This window comes from Xyrauchen texanus, chromosome 8 (assembly GCF_025860055.1).
Source record: "Xyrauchen texanus isolate HMW12.3.18 chromosome 8, RBS_HiC_50CHRs, whole genome shotgun sequence".
NCBI classification, from domain to species: domain Eukaryota; kingdom Metazoa; phylum Chordata; class Actinopteri; order Cypriniformes; family Catostomidae; genus Xyrauchen; species Xyrauchen texanus.
This window is the reverse complement of record NC_068283.1, coordinates 12,769,846-12,796,199: the sequence shown is the minus strand read 5'-3', so window position 1 is coordinate 12,796,199 and position 26,354 is coordinate 12,769,846. Positions and strand designations below refer to the sequence as shown.

The 26,354-nt window shown below is 37.7% G+C and overlaps 1 protein-coding gene across 5 annotated transcripts in view; it reads right to left on the bottom strand.

The window, feature by feature from the left end:
* LOC127647905 (calmodulin-regulated spectrin-associated protein 3-like) overlaps positions 1–26,354 on the bottom strand; it is a 47,884-nt gene that overhangs the window by 13,911 nt on the left and 7,619 nt on the right. For 4 of the 5 annotated variants that reach the window (XM_052132428.1, XM_052132429.1, XM_052132431.1 and 1 more), the window contains exons 2-5: positions 17,491–17,756; positions 2,932–3,072; positions 2,039–2,125; positions 1,756–1,788 (exon numbers count right to left, since the gene is read on the bottom strand). In XM_052132428.1, the coding sequence (XP_051988388.1) occupies positions 1,756–1,788; positions 2,039–2,125; positions 2,932–3,072; positions 17,491–17,756 (527 nt within the window). The remainder of the gene's footprint in view (positions 1–1,755; positions 1,789–2,038; positions 2,126–2,931; positions 3,073–17,490; positions 17,757–26,354) is intronic. The other variant, XM_052132430.1, reaches the window with a different exon arrangement.

The window sequence follows — 26,354 nt, the reverse complement described above, 5'->3', positions numbered from 1 at the left end:
CTTTAAAAGCATTATTCATATCAATGGATGTATTGCCCAATACGTCACAAATAAACTCTGAACCTTCAACCAAAATTCTTGGATCTTAACACACCACCAAATATATGGGTTGTATCTTCCAATTGGCATCGCCAGCATGTGGGTATGTCTTTAAGACTAAGCCTATACAATAGAATTTATGTAAAATCTTAAATTGCATAAGGCACACCCCTGTATCTCTAGATGCAGATTTGACGTTTTTTAGAATCCTTGACCACACTTCCTCCTCCAATACCAAGTTTAAATCTTTTTCCCATAATCTCTTGACAGAAGTTGAAGCTGTGTCCCCCAGACTCTGAATTAGCAGGGAGTAATACACTGATGCCTCGTGACCTCATGACCTACATAGCAGGTGGCGCAGTTGTAAATATCTAAAGAATTGAGACCTGGGAATCCCAAAATGTTGAACCATATTTTCAAAGGATCTCAACAGTCAACGAGCATATTAATCTACCTCACAATCCACTCTGACCAGCAGGGACTTATCAATACATAATTTTGGGTTCAACCATATGCTCGAAGCAACATTTAAATAAATGTTTGAATTAAACCTTCTGGACACTTTTGTCCATACCGCATTTACTTCTCCAGTTAATTTGATATAAATGCTTTGTAATGATGAAATAAGGGAAAGAACTTCGTTCAATACAAAACCAGCGAGGGGCTCTCTCCGGTGGAAGCAACCAATGAGCCAAATGTCTGAGACCGATAGCATAATAACAAAACCTTGGGTAAGCCTAGCCCACCTTTGTCAATCGGCCTATGTAACTTACTGAAAAAACCCCACTGTATTTTGATTTCCACATGGTAGTGCAACCATTTTCAATTGTTGAAATAACAAAGAAAAACTTGAATTCTTTTGTTTGGTATAGGTGGCACAGTACATGTTTGCCATCATGGGTAAAGAAACAATTGAATAAATACCACTTAAAACAATTATTTCAACAGTAATAATAGTTTGCAATGAATGATTTTGGCAGTATTTTAGATCAAATTAATGCATCCTTGGTGAAAAGACACATCAGAACAAACATTTATTTGTGTACTATAATTTTCATAAAGTAACTTGTAATGTAATTGCTTGAGAAATTTTTTGGCAAACTACTTATTTACTCTTACTTCAGTCATAATATTTCTCAGTACTTCTACTTTATACAGATTTATTTCATCAGTAGCTTTTTTACTTGGGTAAATAAAATCAGCATTCTTTCCACCACTGGTGATAACACCTTTGACTCAGTTCATCAGATTGCAGTTAATCTAGAGCATACATCCAATATTGAGACAATTCCCTGAAGAGATCCATGTAACTTTTTAATGTGGAATGTACACCTCTGCCATGCATTTTGTTTCACTATAGGACTGGCATTAGCAGAATGTACTGCCCAGTGCTTAACTAAGTTTTGGACCAACATAGAATTAGGCCATCAAAAGTAGAAAACAAAAGTTGCAATGGCCAGATGGCAACCTGAACATATTTCATGAAAAGTCAAGCATATAGGGAGGGAGGATCTTCTAAAATAGGTGGTGTCGGATCTGGTTCTAGCTTGTTACAGCACAAATTAAGCTCAGGTACTGCCCAAGTGGGTAGATTAAAATAAACTCTGGCTTTGTATCGTGCAATCAGCAGGGGGCAAAAGAGGTAAGATTTAGATGCGTTCAGGAAAGGAACATGGAGGAAAGAGGGATGGAATGGAAAACAACAGAGAGACTTACAGGAACAAGTTTCCAGTACCAGCGGGTGGGACACTGTCAGAGAGAAGTGAAGGAACATGAGCAGAGAAAGAGGAAGGAGGGGAAGTAAAATAAAAGAGAGGCTACAATAGGTATATAGGACAGCAAAGTTGATCCAGAGAGGTGCTGCTAAGGTGGTACTGCTAAAGAAAGAAGCGACATTGTGTGTAGAGGGCAAGTTATGGTACATAGAGTATGTAACCTGAGTCTGCGTGCAAATCTGTATGTTTGTTTGCTTGGTTGTTTGTTTGTGAGCATCTCTTACCGAAGGCTGAACAGGCTGTGGTTCATTGCAAGGTTGAGATGCATCAGTCAGTGTACCTTCTGTTTGCTCCTTCAATTTTTGATTCAGCTATTCAAAGAAATATGAAAAAACATGTATGATCATATACAACAATGAAATAATATCAAAAGTAAAAATCAAAGTAGCCCACGTGACTTTATTTGCTGAAGACCACACCCATAGTATGCTTTGCTGAGGTGTCCCACAGGGTTCTATATTAGGACCATTAATGTTGTACATTGTGGTGACTAAATAGATTAAATGGGAGGGTATAGGTGAATCTCACAAAACCTGTCAACACGTTTGGTCATAATTGACCCCAAAATCAGAAGAATTTTTAAACAAATGAAACATATTTTAGAAACTTTTTGCAAAAGGTAAAGCAAAATGTAATTTAGCAAAATGTACTTCTCTGATTTTTCTCAAATTCAAATTTTTAGGTCTCTGATTTTCAACCCCAAATTTTCATTATAATAATGCCCAAACATTATTTAAACAAAACAATAATATTGTGAAGTATTTATACATCATGGTAGTATGCAGTATAGCACAAAATAACTATTTAAAATGGAAATTATGTCACAATGCAAAATGCATTACAAAAAGCTCTTTAAAATGGGTCCTTGATGCAAAATAAAATATTTATTTAGATTTATTTAATTTAGGGGTGAAATGTGACCTTACATTTATTTTTATTTTTGTGAGAGTTTCAACCAAATGTTAAACATATAAAATATTAAGATTTTTTAAGATTAGGTTATTTGTTTACATTAGGAGTTTAGGAGAGGTTGTTTAAGCGCTTGTATAAAAAAAAAAAAAACATTAAAAAAAAGTGAAATGGAATGATTCTTGTAAGAAATTGGAAACAGACTCACCATGTTCACCCAGCACAGCAGGGCTCTGTCCCAGCTTGCATCTGTACCAAGCAGCTCAGATCCGCCAATCGCCATGACAGAGCTCACCGTCTCCATGGCACCCAATGCCATTAAAGCATCAATCAACTCCAAGTGGGCACTCTGAACCAATCAAAGGCAACAAACAGGACTGTCAGAGCAAGGAAAAAACCCAGCAGTCATTACATACACCAACCTATTGCGCTTAATGTAATAACGCTATCCAGTGACATTTAGCGCAGCCTCCAAAAGCAAGATATTCACTTATGGTGGTGGAGTGAAAAGTCTCCATTGAAGAGATAAGATGAACGTTACTGTTGTCTGCACAAGTGTGGGTGACATAAGGAAACAAAATGAGACAGACAGAAAAACAATGCACCCTGATTTATGTGCATGTGCAATGCGTTTTGCTGCATAATGCATCCTTGAAGCATTGTGCAAACAGGCAGCGAGAAATGGACCAATATTCAATACTGACTTCCCGCTGTTTCTTTTTTCCTTTTACGTGTTACAGTGGGATTGCTTTCCTTCCCTCTCTCTCTGATATATTGCCGTACGAGTCATGTGTGATAGACTCAAGATACAGTGAAGTGCTGGACCTGATTTCAATGAGGACAGCAATTCCAAACACACTGTCATCTGCACACCCCCAGCATTCCACATCTGTGTGTAATTCCGTTTCAAAACTTAGTGAGCTACTTTGCTGTCTACTTTCTGTGTAGGTAGCATATAGAATGCTCTACATGGGCAGACACTCCAGGAGACTGATCACAGATGATTACTTTGAGCGCTTCCTCAAACTAGGGTCCAATCACAGCATATAACATGACTATCATCCCAGAACAGCTGTAACTGAACTGATAACCTGTAGTGGACAGAGATGATTACTGCTGTTTCTCATCCTCCCAAACCATTAAAGTGATGCCACTCACACCCAAGCCCATTAAAAACAACCCAACAACATTATCAGCTCATTCAGTGAGAGCTCGTTTACTCTGATAAGAGGGTTAAGCCATTAACTACTCCTTGCTCTTCAACCAAGGGCTATTTACTACCTGCTGCCCAACCACACACTCTTGCTGTGGTCAATATAATTTACACTCTTGAGATTGTATACAGCACAGCAAAACAGCCATACAAGGTCACTAGAGCGCCTCTGTTTAGACTAGAAGAACTTCTGACCCATAAAGGAGGATAAACGCTCCATGCGCAGTCAAAATCAGGCAGAGGGTTGAGTTTTACAGTAAAGGCAGGAGTGGTATGCAAGACATTTTTTCAAGGACAAACTATCAGACTTCCTCCTGGTTAATAACCGAGGGAAACAAGGCCAAAGCCAATCATTCACTATCAGCTGGAGCAATGCCAGACAATTCTGACAAGCACTTGACTTCTTTTAATGTTTTTACTAGGGCTGTTGATTTAACATTTTAATTCAGTGTGATTCATTGTGACCAGCATTAACGCAATTAATCCCCGGCATCTAATAAGGAATATTCCATCAGAGCCAAACAAGCTTAAAGATGCACCTTCATGTATTCAGCAGGGGACAGTAAGCGCATCTCCAGCAACAAACCACACATACCGACAGAACAAGATGAGGACGTGCTCTTGTGTTCAAACACAGCTAGATGTGATTTTGCACATTTAACCTGACACAGCACATTAAAAACGCAGTGCTTATGACACAATCCAACGCTACCTCTGACAGATTGATGAATTCAATTGCAAAATGGATTGCCGTTGAATATATATATATGGAAATAAACAAAACTTTGCCTTCTGAAGCCAGATTTTTATATTGCCTAATCAATACAGTAATGTCTTTTATTTATCTGAATTATTATATTATTTGTAAATATTTTATATATAATTATTTAAATATATCCAATTATAATATTAGGGTTATTAATATTATTTTATTTAGGGGCCTTCCTCGACAAATATTGATATATATGATTAGTTTAAATTAATTAGATTAATGAATTGGCTGTCATGTAATTTAATTGATTCCAAATTGTAATCGATTGACAGCCATAGTTTTTTTTTTACAGCAAGTGCGACAGGAAAACTACCATAACAAACTCAAAGGCTGCCTAAATTGGGGTCCATTAAACATCTGTGTTAATGGAACTGAAGCGAACCAAAAAGAGAGACCACTTTCAAGGCGAGGGACATTAGCTGGGTTTCCATCAATGTATTTTTATATAGATTTTGGAATATAACATAAAAAAATGCAAATACATTTTCCAAAATGTGCATACAAAATATGGCCGGTAAAAAAATATTTTGGACATTTATGTCACTGAGTAAATTCTCAGGCTGAATATAACACACATTGCCTTCCACGTGTCCCCTGTCATGTTATCTATCACCGTTTTCTGAGCAGGAATCGCCTAAAACTGCATGCCTTCACTACCTTCTCTCTTCCGTATTGGCCACACTCAGTCTGTTTTAATCATTAACTTTCTGAAACAGTTTAACAGGTCAGAGGGACACATTCCAGAATGTGGCGCACCTCTATAGCATGCAAAGCTAAATCTATTCTGTCCCAACCAGTGCCTGCACCCTTACACGCAACACACAGTGCTCTCTTCCCCTGCAACCAGCCAGTAGTGCGTTTATGCTCTCGGGTGCAGTGACACACTTGAATGGTGGCGTCTTTCCAAGCGTGAAATAAAGTGCTGACCTCTGCAGAGCACTGAGGGAGGAGCAGCTCTGTCAGAGCATTTACACTCCAGCCTCCGATGAGTCACTCAGCCAGGGGGACAGTATATGTGAGGATAAGCCGCAATGGGTATTTTTCAGAAAAAAAAAAAAAAACTGTTTGCTGGTTTAAGAACAGATATTCTGTGTTACAGCGAAAAAGGACAATGAATGACAGTGTAGTGAGTGATGTAGGGGCAGTGGTGGCTCAGTGGTTGAGGCTCAGGATTACTGACCAGAAGGTCAGGGGTTCAAGCCCCAGCACCACCAAGATGCCACTGTTGGGCCCTTGAGCAAGGCACTTAACTCCAGGTTGCTCCGGGGGATTGTCCCTGTAATAAGTGCACTGTAAGTCGCTTTGGATAAAAGCGTCTGCCAAATGCATAAATGTAAATGTAAATAAATGTGATGTAACAAACAATGTGTAACTGACAGCAAAATGCCCTTTGAGCTTTTAATGGGCCGTGAAGATCTGCTTATGGGAGTAACAAGAAAGATAAAATTTAGAGATGTGCAAACTGCACATTCCAAAATGAATGTGTCAGTCTTAAAGAACCCACGCTTGATTAGCGTGGTTCTTACCTGTATTGAGATATTTGCTATTGAAACAGGAAGTTGGAGCAGAACATATCACAGCAGTTATCCCTTTTATTTGGGATGGAGATATATTATGGTTGGGATTCCTCATAATGATTCCAGCTCCTAATAGGTTCCATTGATGCTTCTTTTAATACCTTTGAGGAAGATTTATTTATTGCAGCCTGCTTCCAAATTATGAGATAATTTTACATCTCGACAGAGTAGAAAGAAGAACTCAGAAATATATACAATTCTTTTAAAAGACTGTTACAACTTTTATTTCATGTTGAGCTGGACATAACTTGCACATCAGTAAGGTTAATTCAATAACCATTCAGACCATTGTAGGTGTTTTTTTTGATTCACTAAAAAGAGGCAGCTCATAAGAGTCAGTTGTTCAGCAATCCGACTATACTGGTCTCACTGTGTGTTTGAATGAATGAATGTTACATTTATATAGTGCTTTTCTGAAAATACACTCAAAGCACTTTACATGGTAAACAGGGGACTCCCCTCAACCACCACCAGTGTGCAGCAAAATAACGCTTCAGGAAACACCGTCTATTTCAGTATGGTGTTTTCACTGGGAATGTGATGAAAGAAATAAAAGCTGAAATAAATAACTCTCTACTATTATTCTGATATTTCATATTCTTTAAATAAACTAGTGATCCTAACTGACCTTAGACAGGGAATGTTTTCTACAATTAAATGTCAGGAATTGTGAAAAACGAGTTTAAATGTATTTGGCTAAGGTGTATGTAAACATCCGACTTCAACTGTGTGTACGCACGTGTGTACGCACGTACGCCACGCACGCACGCACGCATGCACGCACGCACGCACATATATATACATACATACATACATACATATATACACATACATATATACATATACACACTCACGCTCACATACATACACAATACCAGTCAGATGTTTTGAAACACTTGTTCCTTATTATATTTTTTAGAATAATAGTAAAGTAACCATTTAACTAAAACATAAATGGATCTATGGGAATTATGTTGGGACTAAACAAAATCCAAAATAAATCAAAACTGTGTAATATTTTAGCATCTTCAAAGTAGTCGCCCTTTGCCTAGAATTTGCAGATTTTCTCAACCAACTTCTTGAGGTTTCACCCTGAGATGCTTTTTAATCAGTATTGAAGAAGTTCCCTTCTGTGTTGGGCACTTATTGGCGGCTTTTCTTTATTATTCAGTCCAAGTCCAACTTTTAGTTATATAATGAAATCAATTAATATAGTGGCACAATTCTATTTTTGTCTACGAAACTAATTTCAAACTTTTAAGCATACGCCTTCAGATCAAAAGATTTTTAAGATCACGAAAACACGAAACATTTCAGTCAAGTGTTTCAAAACTTTTGACTGGTAGTGTGTAAACAGTGTGTAAACTGTGTATGTATATACACACACACACACACACACACAAACACACAAACACACAAACACACAGTCTGTGCCAATCGCAAAATCATTCCAGTACACTGAAACGTTCGCTCACAAAAACAAATCCCACAATGCACCGTCAAAATCAAGGAGCATCGTTGCTCAATACGTTCTCTTTCCAGAAACGTTGTCATGTCTTCTGAAGTCTCTCAAGTTGTTAGAAGACAAGCAAAAGTGTAAAACTATGATGTCAAAGCCTTAGTTTCACTTTAAAAGAGATGTTGTTTGTCTGTCATCCACAATGAAAGGGAACAATCTTTTAAATATTTATGTCTTTAACCCTCTGGGGTCTGAGGGTGTTTTGGGCCCTGGAGAAGTTTTGACATGCCTTGACATTTGTGCTTTTTTCAGTTGCTTAAAAATATATTAATGGCTAAAGTCTGATAACACTGTATTCAGCACAAACTGGGCTATAATAATATGTGAGCAACATGTGTGTACATGTTTGTATTGAGAAAATAATGTTTATGCATGGTTTTTGAAAAGTCATTGAAATAAGGCCATATAACACATAATAATTATTTGTCCTCAAGACTTTTGAGAACTGAATCTTGTAGCCTAGAGTTTTTGCTACAAAATGATGTGAAAACCATCCTGATCACTCATTTATACAAAACAATATAGTAATTTAACTTATGTAAGACACTTTTAGTGATAGAAAGGTAATATGTGAGGAGGCGTGAACCATCTTGAATATGGATTGTAATTCACACATGAGAGACAAAGACCCCTCCCCTGGGCCTATCACTGAGGAATGTGACAAAGACTTAATGATCCAAATCAAGTTTTAAGTTAAACGAAGTAATCTGACTAAATAATTTTCTTTACATAAAACTTTACTTAATTTTAGACATACACTATAGTTTAAAAGAAGTCTCTTCTGCTCAACAAGACTGGATTTATTTGATCCAAAATACAGTAAAAACAATGATATTTTAAACTATTAAACTATTTTTACAATTTAAAAAGAACAGTTTTCTATTTTAATACATTGTAAAATGCAATTTGTGATCAAAGCTGAATTTTCAGCATCATTACTGCAGTCTTCAGTGTCACATGATCCTTCAGAAATCATTATAATATGCTGATTTTTTAATATGGGCATATTTAAAGTGTATTTTACTCATTTAACCTGAACACATATTTGCAAGCACAAGCTTTGTTGATGATAACGAGGCAGCATAAACACTAGTTAAAATATAATCTAAACATTCATACAATTTTTATATCATATTACATATCATATTTATATTATACAGCATACAATTTAAATACCTGCTTTAGCCGAAACAGCATTTAAATGTAATTAAAACTTGCTTATTAGGACATATTTCAAATTTCAATACTCCGAATCCTGGCTGGCAAGTCTGGAAACAGTCCCACTAGTAAAATATGTACATGTTTATATAAAATAGCATGTCCGCTAATGAAAACTAAATGACTTACTCGTCCGAAATTGTATCCTCGGCTGCAAAAATCCAGCAGGACGTGTCGGCGCTTCTGTCGACCCCAGAGGGTTACAAGAAGGTTTAAAATACACTCCTTTATATATATTATATTATATTTCTTTAATGTAATTTATCTGTAGTACGTTTGAATATAGTATAATTTATACAGCGATGTTGTTGATTAATAATGCACAAGCATTTGATTGATTGAGTCAAAAGTGTCCCAGTGCTCAGTGGATGAACACCCTTACAAGTGCCCGAATTCCTGTTCATGATATACTGATTTAAAACATAGGGAGCTGATTGAGACACCCCTTATAACTTTACACATTTTATCACACTAAAATCGAATGTTTACACACATTTCGTTTACGTCATGTGGCTAAACTTTTGAAACAGAGAGTATTTTAACTTTCAAAAATTGGCCCCATTCACTTTAGTTGAAAGTGTCTCACTGTTATCCAGATTTTTGCTTTTATTAAAGAAAAGGAGGCGCAAGTAAAAATAAATGTTTGTGGTAATCAATATTATGCCACAAATGCTGTCGATTGGGTTTAACTTTAGTATTGAATCCGGAATATGTCACAGATTCATTGCTCGGTTACAGCATAACTTTCTGTAAAGCTGCTTTGAAAATATGTGTTGTGAAAAGTGCTATATAAATAAAAATGTCTTGACTACTACCGGTACTGCATAAACACTGGTACTGCATAAACACTGGTACTGGGACAATTTTTTTTGGTATCGACTTGGTACCAAAAGCACCGATACTTTTGATATCACTAGTTGCTGAAAGTCTTTAGTTTATGGTACAGCCAGAAACTATGATTTGCTGCTTGCTATTGCTAGTCAGAGGCAGGCAGGTGGTATTTACGGGGTAATGTACACAAAATATGACTCAAAGGTTTTACAGTGTTACTGTCAGTCTAAACATTAAATGTAACATCCTTAAATCCTTCCCAAAAAGTTGCATATCTAAATTCATCTTTGAAGCACTGCTGCTAAAGCCACTTTTTTTTTCTTTTTTTTTTAAAGAGAGAAAATCAAATCTAGATAAACCCACTAACACCTGTTGAATGACTATACGACCATTCTGACCCATCCCAAATAAATTCTTTCAGATTAAGCAAGACAGACAAGTGTCAAACAAAGTTGTTCAGGAGAGATGAATACACGTGAGAAACTACAAACTCTGCTGTGTTCTAAGGAGGGAGAGGAGATCAGTTCATGACAAAAGAGAGGACTGAAAGCAAGAAGAGAATGGGGGAGGTCGGGGGTTTGGATTTCCCGTGCTGCCAGTCCAGGACCACTAAGCCGAATCACAAGTTTCCCTAATGAGAGGGGAGGAGGAAGCTACCCTGGAACGCAAAGCCCAGCCACACTGCCAAACCACCATAACAACCAATTATGACCCATAATGCACCTCACTGCAGCTTAGAGTGCTCAGCTGAGGTAGTGCAGAGTTTGGAAATCCTGAGTTGACTGGCACCGCGCTAACACAACAGAGCAGTAATAGGTGCTGCTTTATTCCAAATGGCATTCTGCCCTCACCTATATCCAAAGCAATTCAGTCACAACCACCAAAATACTTCTGTAGCACAAAAGCAAAAAGTTCACTGTGGTTACTATATTTGAGGGGGGGAAATGGATGGTTAGTTCAACAGCAAGCCTTTGGGTTAAACAAACAGAAGGCTAAGAGGGCCAGGGGCACAGTAGGGGGTGATTTACAGGAAGCTCCCTTGCTTGGACTGTATGGACGATGTCTCTCCAAGCACACACATGTAAAAACATACTGTATGAAGTACATACCAACAGTGCTGGGGAGCAACTAGCCTAGGCCCTGTTTACACCTAGTATAAGATGCGTTCCGTGTATGAGCATCCAAAGATGTGATCCACACAATCCATTTTCATTGAATGTCTCTTTAAATACCCTTTCTGTTACTTAAAGTCAGTTGTTGCTCTAAAAGTAAAAAAACTTTCATTCTAATCACACATAGCACGGATGCACCAAGGAAACTGTGCAACGACTGTCGTTAATTTGTGCTAAACTGAAAACACTTTTTGTAGATACTCTGTGAACAGCCGATAGTAGTAGAGACAGTAGTAGTTTAGTGCTTGTTCAACATATCAATGTAAATAGTACAAATCAGTGTTTCCTGCACCAAAGCACTGCTGTTGAATCTCCATGCCATGGCAAAAGAATGATTCCCAAGTTGTGAGCTTTGAAATCTGAGTTGAATGTGACGAGATAAAAAAAAAAAAAAGATCACATGCCATGAAATAACACAAAAACACCACATCTTTCTATTGCATTGTGTAGGGCTGAACAATCCATCAAAATTAAATCAAAATATGACGTGAATATTATACAGCAGAGGGCTTTGATTTAATCAAACAGTCTGCATGTGGTGCTCGTGCACAGCTCTGTAACTTCGGAGCATGTGAGGCGGTTCTGTGCTCACTCTAAGAAATTCATCACATGCAAAGAAAAACAGACGTGCTGCGTTCGATTCCGTTTCGTAACGTGCGCTGGGCATGTTACATTTACAGTGCTCCAAATGCACTTAAATTGGCCATAAGAACTTACTATACAAATCTAAAACAACCTTATGACTCTAGATTTTTGTGGACAGAAAAGGAGATAAGAGCATGCGTCTCTAGAATTTAACCAGATCCCGCATAAAAGTAAAAAAATCATTAGAAATAAATGACTTGTATAGTAATAATAATAATAATTTGTTATTATTAGTTATTGTAATACAATTTAATTTATTTTTATTATTAATTTGCTTAATGTCATTAGTTTCTTTTTGCCAAAATTATAACAAGTAAAAAACAAATTTTTACTAGCCAATGGCGATTCTGTTTAGCAGTTCGATAATTGGTGACCGCTGGACTACAGCATACATTTGAGCCATCAAAGATATGAAGCAAAATGGTTACCTGTGTTGGAATTGCTCCTCAGATGCTGAAAATAGTTATGTTGTCAGAACAACTGGTAATAACATTGACGTTAGATAATTAGCTAACGTTAGTTAGCTAGATATAATGTTACATACGTTATACATTGTTTTTCGATGAGACTGACAGTTAACGTTGTTAGATAACGATAACGTTATCTAACTTGGCTAACATTAGATTAACGTTAATGGTCAATTATAGCTTCTGCAGTAACACTATCTGTTTGCTGTCGTACATTGATAATGTTAAAATTGTGTTTGGACAAGTGGATAACTGCAGTGGAAACTGTAACGTAACAACAAAGATCTTTCATGTTATTATGAGAAGTGTAAAAATATTTTCAGTTCATTATGGAACTGTGGCAGGCCACAACAGTCTAGGTAATTAATGGGAAACACTGCTGCACCTTAAAGTTACAAGTAGCTAGCTAGTAGTTTATCAAGATATAGTTTACAATTAGATTCTTCAACACTGCATACCAGTTTGTATACCTTGCAAACACTAACCATTACAAGAAAAACATTACAAATTTCCATTTGGGGAAATCATTTGTTTCTAAGAAGTCTGAGGAGTAGAATATAAAAAAATGCTGATAACTGCAGCACGCTGCAAAATTCTTGGGTCCTACAACATTACTGGAACTTCAGGAAGTAGACAGTAATAATCTGACTTCCAAATTCCCCAGTTCTGGCTATACAAACTCATAAAACTTATTACACAATTTCCTGTTGAATAAATAAGAAACAAAACAACTACAAACAAGAGCTCTCATTGAACTACACTTGTGGCTCATAGCAAGGTCTTATATCTGTATTTGTTTATGAATTATGGCAAAATGGACGTATAAAGCATCTTTATGCACCTTCAGGGCTCTTTAACATAATGATGTTTGAGTGTGGCCTACAGTCTCTATTTGGCTTTTAATATGTAGTTGAATGATGATGCTGTGTCTGAATCACAGATTATCACTAATCTTTACAGATCTTTATCCTCTATGGGGGCTGGGCTCTGCACTGTATTCGAGTGGAAAATGTCAAATCTGCAGAGAGCGGACAGCGGACAGCTAACCACAAGGTCAGAGCACGGACAGATAACTGTGCCTCCAGATGTTACTCCATTTGGGGTTTATGGAAGATTATGTCATCCTTGTTCCTCAAAATATGGACAAAAGAGTTCTGTGGTGGTACCATGGTACAGTAATGGTATGGTGCTAGGACTGGGCAATAGGACGATGTAATCGAATATGGATGATGTCTTACAAAGATCCTGATGAACAACAATATCAGGAAATGGCAAAACCATGGCTCTGGGAAGTCGCCATATACATTAAACAGTGGCCAATTACTAGCACTCACCACCAGCCAAATGCGACAAGACTGAATCCAGTCCGCAAGCTCATCGTCCAAATGTATGTGCGAGTAATTTTGCTCATCTACCCACAACAACTGTTAGATGTCTCAGAGTGACACGACAAGAATTGCTGTTAGTCACAAAGATACGCACCTGAACAAAACGCACTTTATTATATTTTTAAGAACAGACAAAAGAAAAGCCGTCAATGCTTGTGTCTGATTCGCTGTTTGTTCAGAGACATGCAGCACAAGCATGTCATGTGGAATAAGCACATGTAAAGAGTTTTCACTATTCTGAAGTTTCATTTGTCTGAAAACTGATTCAAAGAATAATATTGTCTATGAGAATGCTGCAAATTATCTCCAAACATCAAAATGTTAACACAGACTTCATCTGCACCAAAGCAGTTTACAGGTCTTGGCTCACACTGCTACATCTCCATCCTCCTAATTCTACAGCATGACCCACTTTCATCATCACACTGTTACAGCAGCTAGTCTGCCAGCCACCCCCACAGCCAGGTCTGGGAGCTGCACCACACACAGCACCAGATGAGCTCAAATCAGTACAGCTCACTGAGCACATCATCATGACACCAGCACGAGGCAGCAGAGCACAGAACATCGACACACCTCCACCAAAAAACACTTGCATACATCCTCAAATGGTGTACCAAAGCACTCAGAAATGTCTCTGTTTGAGACATGACAATAAACTGGGTAAATCAGGGGCGGGACAAAGTTAAAATTGGGTCACTGCAGAGAATGGCAATAAATCAAGCCATATGGCATGGAGGGCTGGTAGAGTCCAAAATGAAAATGTTTCCAAATGTAGGTCTACCACTGACAGGTGAGTTGAGAAACTTTACTGGCTATAAACTGTATTTCTAATTAAAAATATACTAACATAATAATATGTAATAATTTAGCTGTTTTTTTCCTCTTACATATCCGTTTATTACCCCAGTTTTACTTTACTTTGAATGCATTTAAGTTGTTTGTGTTGTGGGATCATTTAGTAGGGAGGTGGACGCCATTTACTTTGAAGGATTCTGTTTTCTCTTGGGTATTTATAGAGAGGGAGTTAGGGAAGTGATTTGCGTTTCTTTTCTTTTCCTTTTTGATAGGTAAGTCACTCTCTAAACCGCTTTAGGAAGAATGTCTTGTTTGTTATTTTGGCCGGTTCCACTCCTGAAGTTCTCCATTTATCCCACTGATTTCTTTAATAAATGTGTTCTATTGTTACTATATCACGTGTTGTTGTGATCTGTGGTTACTTTGGGACCTGGAGGCAGAATCACTTTTGCATTCTATCCAAAAACATTTGTTACCCACCTTCCCATACCCCTAGACCAAGGAAGGTGTGCCATAACAAGATATCAATCACAGACCATGTAGTGGCTCATTTATTCAATGAATGTCCACCCTGATGCAGACCATTTAACTGGATGGACATCTGAATTTTTTAGCTATTTAGCTGGACCAGAATGACTAATATAATATTTAATATGTCCCTGTAATGATGAAACATGAAGAAACTTGTAAAAGTATGTTTTATTTTTCAAAAGTTTCAATGCCGGAATGTCACCGAATTGTAGGAATGACCCATTTACGATATGGACAGAGTTGCAGTTCCGCAGCTTTCTATACAGCCTACAGTAACAGTAAAGTACAGTCTAGTAACAGACAACACCCCAACCCGATGTAATTTTTTGTACATTTTGTAACAGATTATTTTATAACAGCCTATAATAATGAATAGATGATACATTGGAACTACAAGACGCAATGCAGCAGCCAAAGACATTTGTTAGGCATGTTATTATATATACAGTTGTGTACATGTCATTGCACCTCGAGTACTCAATGAGTAATTATTCAGAGTACTTGAGTAGACAAAATGACCACAATGACCATCCCTAATAACATAGTCTCAACCCCAACTCAAGCCGTTGGGTTGAGTCTATCTCTTTGTTTGACCAACAGCAGACAGGGGGTGTATTCATAAAGCTTACGACTCTACTGGTTAAATCCACGTGTTCAGACACGATATGATAGGTGTGTGTGAGAACAGCCAAAGTTGTGTTCAGCAAAAGAAAGAAAGTCATACACATCTGGAAAGGCATGAGGGTGTGTGAAAGGTGAAATGATGAGAGAATTTTCGTTCTTGGGTGAACTATCCCTTGGATACCATACCAATGTCTCAAAAGTCAAAGTGAGTCAAAAGCATTTTGAATGGTTTCTCTCATCATGTAAGTGCCACCTTCACAACTGTGAGAACAAGAAAGAATAAATATGAAATATTAATTTCTTAGGAGTGCCAACCCTTCTACATTTTGTGACTATCATTATTTCTGGATTGTGTATTTGATTTCACAAAAACTCAAATTGTTTAGTTTTTACAAAGCGTGTTGATAATTAAATATAAATAAACCAACTGCTTTTCATATCAGTATTTTTATGCTCATAACCGATATGCATATTGCTATTACCGCCAGCATTTTTAAAAAAAGTTGCCAGCCACCGCCAGGGTTTTTGACGATTTTCACTAAACTTTAATGGCCCGCAGAATATTTTCTTCCATGAATATATGAAGATGCTATATATCAAAATAAAGATCTGAGCCTCTGCTTTTAGGCAAAAAAACCGATTTTATTTTATCTTCATTTGCTCTTTTTTTATTGCCACTTTTGTTGTTTTTGTTTTGTCAAAAACAACATTTCGGACAAAAAGCTGAGAAAAAGGCATTTTTATCAAACAAGTGCTTTAGTATTAGTATGGTGTTCCACTTCACGTTTTAGATGATCGCAGTCTGTTTCTTTGATCAAAGAGTTGTGTACTCTTTCAAAACATGCGCGCGGGTCTTCCTTACCGTATACCACCTAAAACACGGATACCCAGAAAATTCAGTGTTTGTCGGGGAAAGAGTTAATTTGGTCAGTAATTGTGCAATAAATATTGGCGGCCGATACATTGGTGCATCCCTACTTACAATTCATTAAATATATTTGAAAACAGAAAATTTGCAGTAGCCACTGATGATGCAAATCAGTAGATTGGGAACTGACACAAGGGGAGCCAACACTTCTGGTATCTAGTCAAACAGAAAAAGTTATGGGTCATTTTCAAAACAAATATTAGCTGATTAATTGGCCTTGCTGACATATTAGTCTATCACTAATAATGACATCACTGAACTTATGTCACATTTATATTTGCCAACATGTCTCTAGGCTAGGTCTGATTAAATCTTGTAAGAAGAGATCAGTCTCTTGCGCGAAGACTCACAATTAATGTAAAAAGCTCAGTGCTTGAGAAGAAACAAACACTCCAGTGTCCATTAGCCCAATCCCTTCCAGCAGGAGGAAAGTGCTACAGCAGTACAGAGCCTGCTGTCTTTTGTCTGGTTATTGTTTTAAGGACTGATCCCTCGACCCTGCCACTCTTTGTCACCCTCTCCGTGTCTCCGCCCACCCCAGTGAGCCAGGGCTTAGCATGGGGCTTTTCAATAACTGTCCTGTCCCTTACAGCTGGATCTACTTATCCTCTAGGATTGCTGGAGAGGAGGAATAATCCCTGGAATCAAAGCATAAACAAGACTCACCCCGCCCCATAAACACCCTTTCACCTCCAGCAAACAACCCCCAGTCCTGCAAAGCTCAGGGTTATGAAACCATGCCCAATGAGTCCTGAGAGATAGGTCAACATTTGCCAGGCTCTGGTGTGGCCAATTCAGCTTTGATATCCCCTGAGCTGAACTGGTGGACTGCAATGAGACACCCATGCTCAATAAATCATGGAATTGGCTGCCTGGGACTCACAACTAACCAAGCTGCCTACATATGTTTGCATGTCTGAGCATCATGGGCAGCGCTCAATGCAAAGGTAGTCTCAAATTAGAGGCAGCATCACATGTATTAGTCGTGGATTTGGCATTCCCATAATGACCTGCGACAAGCTCACCCATTTAAGATCATAGTACATAATTCATGAAGAAATGTGCACTAACTATTATGTCATACCATTTTGATGGGCTTCTGCTGGAGTTCGGACTCTGTCACGGGGGCATTCTGATCTTTGGGTGCCAAGCCCTTTCTGGCCAGGAGCTGCAGGAGGGCTGGGATATCTTTGGGGGGTCCCTCGGCCCCCGGGCTTCCGCTCAGCAGAAGACCGTAAGTGCGACAGTAGATTTCAGGGGACAGTAGAAGGCGTGTGACGGGAGGCTTCAGGTGCTCTTGCTCATACTGGTCACAGTAGAACGGGTCTCGCAGATCTACCGGAACATTCTCTACAGGGGAGAAAAAGAGAAAAACACGGATGTTCAGAATGGAAATCTAATGCTGCACTTTACACTGTACAATTAAAAATATATAAATTAATACGCCTTTTTTTATTATTTGAATATGTTCTTTGAGGTTCACTTATAATATTAGTAGAGCTGTGAATCGATTAAAATGTTTTAATTAATCGTACACTTTTTTTTGTCATTAATCATGAATAAATTATGGTACATTACAAAACAAATCATCATAAATATATTTACTTTATACTTTGTACCAAAGAACTTGCAAGAAATTGGTTAGTCATTGTTTATTTTATTTAAATATGTATTTATTAGCCTACTAGTTTTCGTCTCTATTTGTCTTGTATAATAAATAAATTGAATCAACAATTACTCAAATATGTATTTTTGTTTGGTAACAACATTTTTATTGAGAATCATCAAATTGCCTTCATATTTAGCAAAATGGACATTCTAACTGAAACATACCAATTCATTGGAAACAAATCAAAATGGAAATAGAATTGAATTGAGACCTTGTGAATCAGAATCCAAAAGAATCAGGAAATCTGCATTGATGCCCAGCTCTATTGTCGAGGACATTTTTATGGTATACAGTACTACCCAACACAGTGTTCTGAGGTCACATAAAGCACATTTTGGGAAATTAAGTAGGTCAGCTGGGAATTCATTACATAATATTCACAAACTGAGCATGGTGTGCATACTGCATACTAAATTCCTTTCAAAAATAGTTGGCATAGTGTGGTAGTATGCCATTCCGCACAAACCCACAGACATTGAGTTGCATAATTCCACCTGAAATGATGTGTCATGTAGAATTTGCCTGATTGTTGTTCATAATCTTACAACATGCAATGTCATGTAAAGGCCTTTAACTGTGTTCTTGTATCAGGGAAAGGTCATAAACAATTTAAGCGAAAACCAAATGACATTTGTTTTTTTGCCGATTACCCTGATTTCGCTTCGCCTGCATGTAAACACCCTTTATCAGTTTACAATGTATGCATATCTTGTACAAATGTGTATACGTTATGTCAATAAAGTTTTAGAATGACATTTGATAGTTCCCAGCATGTTGTTGTACATTTAATGTACACATTAACACAAGTTGGAATCGAACAATAAATACAGTATTTATTGTAATAAAAAAAACATGTATTGTTATGCTGCGAGTCGCCGCGGTGTCATGCACAGCAAGCCACGTGATAAAATGCATGGATTGACTGTCTCAGAAGCAGAGACTTGTCCTCCGCCCCGTACTGAGGTGAGTAACCATGCCACCAGAAGGACCTACTAAGTAGTGGGAATTGGGCATTCCAAATTGGGAGAAAATAGAGAGAAAAGTATTTGTTTATTAATAAATGCCAATGTTTCTCAATTGTTTGCTTCTTAAATGGCAACTAGAAAGCTAGTTAGCTAGCATATAGAAGATTGTGCATTTGACATGTGTACATGTGACTGTTTGGAAAGCATTGAGGTTGGAAGTGAGAAATTTAAACTCGGGTATTCCCAACTCTGACTTCGTCTGGAACGCAACATTACAATCAGGAAAAACAATTCTTCTATGCCCTACAGCCCAAATCATCCGATTGAGTGCCCAAAGCAGGGGTTCAACAAACCATACACACATGTACAGTAGAAGAGTGTGTGTCACCAGCAAGCCAAAGGACACAAGAGTAGGCACAGTAGAAGTGTGTGATGGTGAGGACACTCCTGTCCCAATTTCTTCTAATATGCCATTTGCTTCCACTCTCTGCCTTTCTGATAATCAGCTCTCTGGGCAACAGAGAGCTGTTTCCCAAGGGTTCACCACAGCTGAGCATACACTGGCATCCAGATAACAGTCTCGGAAATCCACACACCAGAAAGCTTCAAAAGAGAATCGAAGCAGTTCAGGCTGAGGTCTCTGGAAGCAATAAGAGCCAGGTGTGTGAGCTCTGCATGCGTTTGATGTCCTATACAATAAGAGGCACCATTGTGGAAAGATCCAACCCATCTGCATTTCTTTCTCTTTCTCACACAAACACACACAGAGCTTGTGAGGTGGCTACAAAATGTAACCTGAACCACTTCAAGAGGAGAACAACGATCCACATACAGTACATAAGATCTCTGTCTGATATAATAAAACAGTCTTTTACACAGTCAAGCTTTGTCAAGCTTACAATTTGGATTTGAATGTCACAGCTGTGAAAGGACAGAGAGAGGAAGACAGCTCTGGGGCTGGTGTGAGACATACATAAAACCTTGTGAAACGCAGACTTGAAATGTAGCCTGCTGCAAACTGGTTCTGCCGCATTGACAACCAATCATGACTGCACAATAAGAATGGAACTTCCCAGCCACATCCATGTTGAACGAGAAGACAGAAATCATGGGACCTATTCTAGGACACATTAGAGGGCAAGTTCCAGGGCAAAATGTTATAGTAGAAGCAGCCAGAATTGGAGATCATAATTAATGTGTTTATATAAATGTTTGTAGCTGATATTGTGAGGTTCGAATCAATGAGTTTGATTATTATATTTATCAACAGTCACAATCCTTCAGGGCTGCACCACTGATCAAAACAACAAAACTGTGACATGGTCATAGGGCTGCACAATGGTGAAGTTTTAAACAGTCTGATGGCCAGATGCTTGCAGTAAGTTTCACCTCTGTTCACGGTGGCACACCTGACATTCGAAAAGAAGCTGCAGAAGAGCACTTTGTAATTATTTTGGATTCATTGCATGTTGCACCAATTTTGATTTGTATAAAATAGCAATAAAGTAATTCAGCTTAACTGTTCTAAGCTTGTGAAGAATACATAAATAAGGGGACCTGGGTAGCTCAGCAAGTAAAGACGCAGACTACCACACCTGGAGTCTCGAGTTTGAATCCAGGGTGTGCTGAATGACTCCAGTTAGGTCTCCTAAGCAACCAAATTGGCCCAGTTGATAGGGAGGGTAGAGTCACCTGGAGTAACCTCCTCATGGTTGCTATAATGTGGTTCTTGCTCTCAGTGGGGCGTGTGGTGAGTTGTACGTAGATGTTGCTGAGAATAGCGTTTGCCTCCACACATGCTACATCTCCACGGTAACACACTCAACAAGCCACGTGATAAGGTGGACGTGGAGGCAACTGAGATTCGTCCTCCGCCATCCTGATTGACTACAGTCACTACACCACCACGAGGACTTTGAGTGCATTAGGAATTGGGCATTCCAAAATTGGTGAGAAAAGGGGAGGAAAAAAAATAAGCCATTTATGAGGAAATACATAATTAGCAAAAACATATTTATTGAGACACAGAAAATAACGAATACTGGCATCAGGCTGAAAAACATCAAGATATCATTTTGGGATCCATACTGCCTGCTCTAGTTCGCAACCCATTTTACTTCTGCAACAATTCTTATAGGATACTCAAAGAGAAAAAAGGCAGGACCTAATTTTCTCCATCGCAAATTTATTGAATAGTAAAATGTGGTGAATGCAATTTTGCCAAAACAATGGCTAAATGGCTATTTCCCAATTGGCTAATATTATCCAATATCCTGAGCGGCCTAGTTGATGTTAGCGGATAACTAAAAAATTTCAGAGGTGAAGAAAGTCATTATATTGTGATGAAACGTTATAAAGGCAAATGTTTTTTCTTTATGAATGTGCATCGATTAATCATGCACATGACCAGGAATGTACATTAAGTAAATTATGTTAACTTGGGGTGGGGGGGCAGGGCACTATATTGCCAACCAACTGGGTCACACATAGAGCGTCAACCCACAATGCAAAGCAGGATGCAAAAGAAGCAGCGATGTAAGATGAGAGAGGCTGATAGAGGCTTAATTTCCCTGTAGGACTGGAAGTCAATGAATGACTGGTCTGTACTGCACCTTCAGAGAAAAGAAGGGAGAGAGCAATACCTGAAAATAGAGAGGGCTATGCTAAACTAGGACAGAATTTAGTGGGCCAAGTGCTGAATACACACACACACACACACACACACACACACACACACACACATTTGGAAAGATAATTTGAAACTGTAGCTCACAAAATAAAAGATAATTTATTTCATAATTAAAAGTAGCTATACCAGTACACATTATTTAAAACAACGACAGCTAATATCATTATTATATATCCAATTTCATTATATAAGTTACTGATAGAATGTAGATGTATTTTATATTTAAATGAGATTATAATAATGATGACATAAACATTATTAAAAATGTATACACTGGCAGCAAAAGTTTGGAATAATGTACAGATTTTGCTCTTATGGACATAAATTGGTACTTCCATTCACCAAAGTGGCATTCAACTGATCACAATGTATATTCAGGACATTAGTAACATTAAAAATTATTATTACAATTTGAAAAAAATATTCAGAACTTCTTAAACTACTTCAATGTGTTCTCATCAAAGAATCCTCCACGTGCATCAATGACAACTTTGCAGATCTTGTTATTCTAGCTGTCAGTTTGTCCAGATACTCAGGAGACATTTCACCCCACACTTCCTGTAGCACTCGCCATAGATGTGGTTGTCTTGTCGGGCACTTCTCACACACACCTTACAGTCTATCTGATCCCACAAAAGCTCAATGGGTTAAGATCCATAACACTCTTTTCCAATTATCTGTTGTCCAATGTCTGTTTTTCTTTGTCCACTCTAACCTTTTCTTTTTGTTTTTCTGTTTCAAAAGTGGCTTTTTCTTTGCAAAGACCTGCACCCCTGAGTCTTCTCTTTACTGTTGTACATGAAACTGGTGTTGAGCAGGTAGAATTCAATGAAGCTGTCAGCTGAGGACATGTGAGGCGTCTATTTCTAAAACTAGAGACTCTGATGTACTTATCCTCTTGTTTAGTTGTACATCTGGTCTTCCACATCTCTTTCTGTCCTTGTTAGAGTCAGTTGTCCTTTGTCTTTGAAGATTGTAGTGTACAATCTTAGTATGAAATCTTCAGTTTTTTGGCAATTTCAAGCATTGTATAGCCTTCATTCCCCAAAACAATGATTGACTGACGAGTTTCTAGAGAAAGCGGTTTCTTTTTTGCCATTTTTGCCCTAATATTGACCTTAAGACATGCCAGTCTATTGCATACTTTGGCAACTCAAAAACAAACACAAAGACAATGTTAAGCTTCATTTAATGAACCAAATAGCTTTCAACTGTGTTTGATATAATAGTAAGTGATTTTCTAGTACCAGATTAGCAATTTAGCATGATTACTCAAGGATAAGGTGTTGGAGTGATGGCTGCTGGAAATGGGGCCTGTCTAGTGATGGTTCTGTTTTTTACATCAGTAATGTCCTGACTATTCTGTGTGATCAGTTGAATGCCACTTTGGTGAATTATTTCCTTCCAAAACAGCAAAATCTGTACATTATTCCAAACTTTTGGCCATCAGTGTATACACCTTCACATACTTTTTCAGTTGTTGTTTTTTACAGGTTCTGTTCAGTTCTATTACTTGTTCTGCACCTGATCAGCCTGAATGTAGCTCACAATTTTTATTTGTGAGCTTATAGTGAAAGGTATATAGGGCTACAAATAACGGTTATTTTGATAATCGACTAATGTAACAACTATTAAAACAAAACAAAAACAAATCGAAAAATTATTTTGTTGCAGTGTATAATGGGGCATAGACTACCTCTCTCACCTCTCTGTTCACTTCAATACATCTTTAACTCACAAAAAAAGCAAACTCTCTTATTAATAAAGCTGCTTATTGCCATGATAAGAAATGCACAGTGACACATATATTATGATTCAATAAGTCGTGAGCCATCACATTATAATCTGGGTGTATTTAATTACATGATCTGTTTTCGTATTATTGTAATTTTATTAAAGCTATAACGCATTAAATATAACTGCAATTAAGATGTAACATGGGTGTTTCCTTTAAAGAGCTCCAGCTCTGCTTATTCCACAATGACAGTGCTGAGCCATTTTCTGTATTTACGCATTTTGTGATTTTGTATAATTCCCTCATATTTGTGATCTACTTCACCTGAAGCTGTTTGGAAAGTTTAGTGTGTTTCTGGACTGTGAGCTGTAATTCTTCCTCTTCTCAGTCAGGCGTGAACTATTCGCAAATAAAATTTTTAGTCTACAATTTTTTCGTTTCAACTCTAAAGGTATATGAGGAACTCTTATTTAAACTTTGAGCATTTATATTGCCCATTAAAGAACTTTAATTTGATGAGAAATTATGATGAGCATTTTGCCCAAACATAAACTAAATACATTTTCTGTCATACTTTGACATTTAAATGTTATTATATAAAAATCAAGATTATTTCTAATTGCCAACCTCATATTGTATATTAAACCGAATCGTGAGATAACTATATCGTTTCATCATCACTATATTTTAATATATCAGAATAGTCTGCAAATCCTTAACATGTATTGTTTCTCATAATCATCATCTTGAAATCAATAGTTTACATTATTTTTTCATTGCTTTTTAATGTGATTATGTAATTCACAACACTTCATGGGATTGTAGTTCATTTCCCTTATTAAAGGCATTAAGTACACACTACACAGTTTTGTACCTTTATCTTTTTATACAATTTGCAAACAATTATTTTTTGCTTCAAATAACATTTTGTAATGTTGTGATTCACCTCTGAGCTGGTATGTTTGGTTCATGGCTTAGAACTCTTTTATTAAGTATTTTATGAAATCCCTATAGAAGAAATGAATGAAAAATACTTGAATGTGTATTGAAAATGGCTGGAAAAGTTTCATGCTCTATTAAACATCAAAAGTTTTTCAACTGGCAGAGATTCTGTCATGTTGTATTGTTAGGTAGACTGATATATCGGATATATCGGTTTTACCAAAATGAATGGTTTTTACAATTTTTATCTATTGTAGCCTCAATATCTGAGCCTGTCATAGTAAGGAAAGACTTAGAAATATCAGCCAATTAATCAGTTATCAGTCTTTTCCACCACCTTAGCTATCGGTATCAATAAAATCTACTGTCGTCCTCTAGTATGGACAGACAAATAACAGGTTGGAAATTTGCCACTTCGTGCCTCATTAGGAGAAATTTTTTCTTGTTGAAAAAAAACAAGGATTATATATTAAAAAAAAGGAATGTTACATTTGAAAAATAAGAAATGTCAACAACAAGGAAGGAGAGGTGAATACTTAATAAGGAGTGTCAGGTGACAGCTGTTATAAAAGTACTTTAAAGACTATTATGACAGCACATAAACTGAAAATGTCAACACTACCCATAGAATTATTCTTCCTCTAATTCGCGTTCGCCCTCTCCCTTTCTCACACACTCACACACACACACACACACACACGTCAATTTATATCATTTGGAGAGGGGAAAGATTAAGAGATTCAGTAAATCTGGTTCAATGGCAGCAGTGGATGGTAAGGTAAAAATCAATGGACAAACAAAAATGTTCGTGCTGAGCGTTACTCAAGAAAGCGGTTTGACTCAAGTCAGCTGAACAGGACTCCAAAAAGCAAACAGATGTTTTACATAGAAGTTTCTAGGAGACATCAGCAAATAGGATGCAGCGTCCCCACATCCACAGTTCATGCAGTGCAGGGACTGGCGGATCAGCTGAGCTTTACACGCCTGTCACATCTCAGCAAGTCTCCAAACACAGACAGCTAAAGTCTAGAAGTAAATTACATGTTAGGATATATCATAAGACCCACGTTCACATTCTTGATATAGAGCTGAATACCTCGTTTACACTACAGAGAAGTGATCAGCCTCAGATTTGAAGAGGGTTGTCATGGTAACACTGTGCATTTAAGTCCAATTTGTTCTAATTAAGTCCAGCAGACATCACAGGACCACACAGGCCGTTTAATGACCACCACATCCTAATCTACTGGCCTCTCTGGTTAGGAATAGGCTAATCCATTTAATGGAATGAGAGAGCATCATGAAATACATTTTATTATGTGCTTGATAATTGTAAAACAGTTAAAGGATGGGCAAGGAGGAGTCGAGAACCGGCTTGTCAACATAAATAACATTTTAATGATAAACTTAAAACAAGGACATAAACACACACACACGACGGACATGCCCGTAATTCTCTCTCTCGAACCATCGTCACCAGCCGCCTTTATCCCTCGCGCGCCTCATCAGGCCGATTGGGGACCGGGCGTGCGATATTCCGACCCGGCCCCACCCCCCTCCGCTCCACAATAATATATCCAAATTAGATGTAGATGCACTGAAGTAACGTAACAACCACAAAAGACATGCTTTGTGAAGTGTCATTTTTCATGTTATAATTCTTCTCCTGTCCCAGTTTAATGTGCAGATTGTGCATACACAAATATGGCTCTGTGCATAAATCTAGTGAGCTGCCTGCGTAGGTAGCATTTTAAGGCATAATAGGCATGTTCCAGATGCAAAGCCTCTAAGGTTCCTTCTTTTGGCCAAATTTGGCACGAGCAGAAATTATGCATTGCGAGTTTGTGACGAGTGGAGAAATCCAACCAAGATGGTAGATGAATCAAAGTTGTAGAGTGTTCCTAATTGATCACTAAAGAGTTTCCAATTCTGTTAAATGCGGTTCGCA